Genomic DNA, 4,116 nt, shown 5'->3' with positions numbered 1-4,116 from the left:
TTGTCCGACTGCCCCGGCCGGCTCGCCACCCGACTGCCCGGTCGGCTCCCCGCCCGGCTGCTCCAGCCGGCCTGCTACGCGAAGTCAACTATGATGTCCCATCCCACAAGACACCGACAAGAAGGCTGTACCCGGCACTATTGAGCAATAGTGTCGTACTGTAGCCTGCATCACACATAGCTTAGATCTTAAGTTACACATGGCTTGAGATGTAATCTACTCATTGTAGCTTACATCTCAAGTCACCCATGCCCACACCTATATATACTAGCACCCATCCATCCATCCAGGGACTCCCATGACCACGAGCCATTCGGCCACCAGGCACCCAGGCTCACACGCCACTTTAGCTAGCTAGCTCTCTGCTACTGCTTCATCCATGATACAGCTTCAGGAACACTCTATACTGTAGATATACCATATATATACAGACATGCAGGAGTAGGGATATTATCTCTCCGGAGAGCCCCGAACCTGGGTAAACCTCTGCGTGCTATTTGCATGCCCGTCCCAGATATTCCACTGTAGCCTTGCTCCATCCATGATAAGCCACCTCGTGGCATCTGCCGTGACGCGGTACCCCCTGGCTACTCCCGCGAAAATACCACGACACTTCTATAAAAAAATAAAGAGTACATGGTGAAAGTAACTATCAAGGCAAAATTTTGCACATATCATTTTTAAGTATCTCTAATCCAAAGATTCGTAAATATGCTAGTAGTTAAACTTTCATGGCCCGTAAAAAAATAAGTACTCCATCTCTGCCCAAAAGGACAGCTTTTACAACGATGGGAGCGACTTACACTAGCGCTAAAAATATGACAATACCGCAACCGTTTCACCTAAGTCTGAATCCATATACAAGTAGCTACTTATCTTAGCCTCCGTGAACTTCTGAACAAAAAGGAAAATGGAAAGAATGGGGTAAATTAGAACGACATGTAGCTATCAGATTCCCGGTGCGAAGTCCTCCTGAATCGAACAAGGTGCTCTGGAGTCTATTCCGGCCAGCGCGCTCTCCGTTTGGAGTTGTTGCCCATACGATCGTCGCAGGAGGGTCTTCTGAAGATGAGTATCCTTTCGACCCGGAGAACTCGAGATGCCCAATGCTTCGTCGACTTGGAGCATAGATTCTTCTTGGCTCCGAAACGACACAGATTGAAACACGCGATCGCAACATGTGCGGCGTAAGCGAAACGCCTGCACGCCGACGCAAAGCGCAGGGCCGGCCAAGCGTATCGTTATCCTGTCCGCCGGAAAGATCTCACGGGGACATAGCACTATGGCAGCTTCTGGCCCGTGCTGTGAGTCCAGAATTCGCCATCTGTGCACCCTACACGCGCACGCACGAGGCACGACCAGCTTTTAGTTTCGTCACGAGCGGCCGCAGAACGACACGGGCGCCACCACCCTCTCGTAGAGCGACGCGAAAACCGCCCGTAGCCACGGCCACGCGTCTCCGGCGCCGGTGCCCGTCCCCGTGATCTCAGGCGGCGGCGCGGTCAGCTGCTCCACCGCCTCCGCGTACGCGCCCTCCTCCCATTGGTCTAGCCCGAGCCCGAGCCCGGGCGCGTCGTCCCTGCTCAGCCCCTGCGGCACGTGCGGCGGCACCGACACCGGCAGCTCCTCGTAGTGGCCGCGGTCCGCGCCCGCCGGGTCCGGCGCGCACGGCGGGCAGCAGTCCCACAGCACTAGCTGCATTGCGACGTCGAGAGCGTCTCTCGTTGCTGCGACGCGAAACAAAGGAAAGATTTGATGTGCTTCTCAACTATAGTACGACGTTCCGACGATGGAATATATATGTAGACTTGCACAAAGTCCGATACCAACACCGAGTCCACTTCTAGTTCTTAAAACATATCCCGGATTAATTGGAAGCAAGTAACTGTAAAAAAAATAGCAGGTTTTAACTGTAAAAAAAAGGGAAAAAAACTGCCAAAAGATTAGCATCAACTCGGATCCTTGTCCCAGACGGACAGAAACGGGCTTGCCTTCAGCAGTTGGACAATACTAAGATACTGTACATTACTCCAAACGAGAGGGAGCAGTAACCAAGGCTTAAACACTGGAAGCCAGCGCCTATTATTACTAAACATCATCGGGTCAAATCGGAATATGTTTATGTATCTCACGGAAGCCATCAGGTTAACTGAGTATAACTTATCAGCATTCAAAATGTGTTCAGCAATACATCACTACCTCACTTCGCGAGCAACGGAAACCAAATTTGATGCAAAAAGGTACTAGCTCCAAATTTGATGCAAAAAGCTCCTAGTTTCAGAACAAAATGACGGCGGCCAGAGTGTAGGAAACACAGAGGTGTCCAATTTCAGGGGAGGTACATTTATGCATAAACATCTTGCAAGGCAGATACCAAGGGCCGAATCAGCAAACTCGCATAGGGCTTGGTAGACCTGGCACTGGATTGCCATGACACTATGCAGGCTTGTATTCAGGTCTGTCGAAAGCTGCTATGTTCTGCGGTTCACACTCCGGGCTGAAGAGCCGCACAAGCATGGCTGCCGTCGCGCTCGTGCCCATCGCTCCACAGGATGCCCACCTGAGACTCCTTGGAACCGTTATCCTTGGACCTAGATAATGAAACAGTGTCAGCAAAATACTTTCAGTTTTCAATTGCTTCGAATGACCAACACCCGAAAGGCCAAAACTACTGCTAATGACAAGGCCAAAACTACAATCACAGTACTATATGGATACGGGAGCAAATGAGATTTACATCCTTGATGGTAGTATTAACAAATATATGTTTCAAGATGAATAGAGCAGATATTGAAACGGAAAATATGTGGATGACTAGGAAGAATTACCATAGTGAAGGCGGCAAAGCACCCAGAAAGCAAGGCCACCACCAACTGAGAAGATACCAGCAGTGTGGCGCATCAGTCGGGAGCAGGGCTTTGACTCCGGCCGCATCACCTCTCCATCTGACCATCCCAGTAGCTGTCGCAGCGACATCACAACCCTTTTATTTGGTGATAGAAGGCTCTGCTAGTTTGCTGGAGTTGACAAGAGGTTCAGCAGTTCGGACTTCAGAGCACTTTGCTTCCTGAAATTATTTGTAGTTTAATATCTTTTCCTTCCCAAGCAATTTCAAGAATGAAATGCAAAAGGCAGAAAGTAACAAATAATATTGGCGGATGTGATATCATTTTTTAAATGTAACATCAGCTGCCTGATAGGATAATGAATGCAAATAGATTATGCTCTGATTTGATTTCTCATGGATTATAATAAGTACACATCTATTTTGCTTAGCACATAAACTAAGAGAATTTCACAGCAGCTAATCAATTTAGATTTACAGTAACACACTACAAACACATATCCAACGTCCATGCTCCAAAAGAGTGAAGGGTGAACTAGAATTGTGTGTTACCACTGTTTCCTATTTTGGCCTTCAAAGGAAGTGGAAGTTCTTGTTCATGAAAGGGCGCAAATTTAGAGAATAAACTTCTTGCCAAGTATGTGATCATCCATATGACTACATGTGATTAAGTGATTTTGAAGAGGAACAGGGACATATGAAGCAACATCCTATCACCACATCCAGTAGAGATTAGAGAACACAGCGCGGCAAACAGGTTAAAGCAGAATAAAAATGAATACCGTGATAGGGAAAATTGGAAGTTGTAGAACAATGTCAAATTGTAGAACTGTAGATTTGACAAATGAGATGTATGATGCATAATTTGTCCTGGTCAAAACACAAATTAACACAATAATATGCAAATCAAAGACATTCTGCCTTTTTGTCATAATGAAAGACATTCTGCCTGATTATTGTCTAAGTTGGATCTTAGGGGGTCGAATTCATCAGGACCAACTGCTGGGTTTGGACATGCTATTTTACCATATTCACAACTAAGTAATACATACACTGTTTTGGTCGCTATGTTCAACCCACAATTCTCCATTCTATTGATAGACACCATGTAGGCTAGGATTAGTGGTACTTCACGATGTCGAATTCCTTTGGCCAATGTATGTTGGAAGTTGCATAGTTAAGACAATCAGGCAAACAACCGAGATTTATACCATTATCATAATCTAGTGTGGGCGAACCAAGATCTCTCAAACAAAAGAGATGTCAACCCT

General features: G+C 46.9%; 1 protein-coding gene across 1 annotated transcript; it reads right to left on the bottom strand.

Moving 5' to 3' along the window:
• Positions 1-2,101: 2,101 nt before the first annotated feature.
• On the bottom strand, positions 2,102-3,005 carry LOC123069521 (uncharacterized). Its single transcript, XM_044492399.1, has 2 exons — positions 2,829-3,005; positions 2,102-2,591 (listed from the first exon to the last, which is right to left on the bottom strand). Exons 1-2 carry the CDS (start codon positions 2,974-2,976, stop codon positions 2,437-2,439), a joined length of 303 nt encoding a protein of 100 aa, XP_044348334.1. The 5' UTR covers positions 2,977-3,005; the 3' UTR covers positions 2,102-2,436.
• Positions 3,006-4,116: the final 1,111 nt, after the last annotated feature.

This window comes from Triticum aestivum, chromosome 3B (genome assembly GCF_018294505.1).
Source record: "Triticum aestivum cultivar Chinese Spring chromosome 3B, IWGSC CS RefSeq v2.1, whole genome shotgun sequence".
NCBI lineage: Eukaryota > Viridiplantae > Streptophyta > Magnoliopsida > Poales > Poaceae > Triticum > Triticum aestivum.
This window is presented reverse-complemented; position numbering and strand designations above follow the sequence as displayed.

Excerpts from the sequence above, each read along its gene's own strand:
- LOC123069521 (XM_044492399.1), bottom strand. The coding sequence starts at position 2,976 with ATGTCGCTGCGACAGCTACTGGGATGGTCAGATGGAGAGGTGATGCGG. Across the intron at positions 2,592-2,828 it reads GCTTTGCCGCCTTCACTATG|GTCCAAGGATAACGGTTCCA; the intron begins GTAATTCTTCCT and ends TTCATTATCTAG.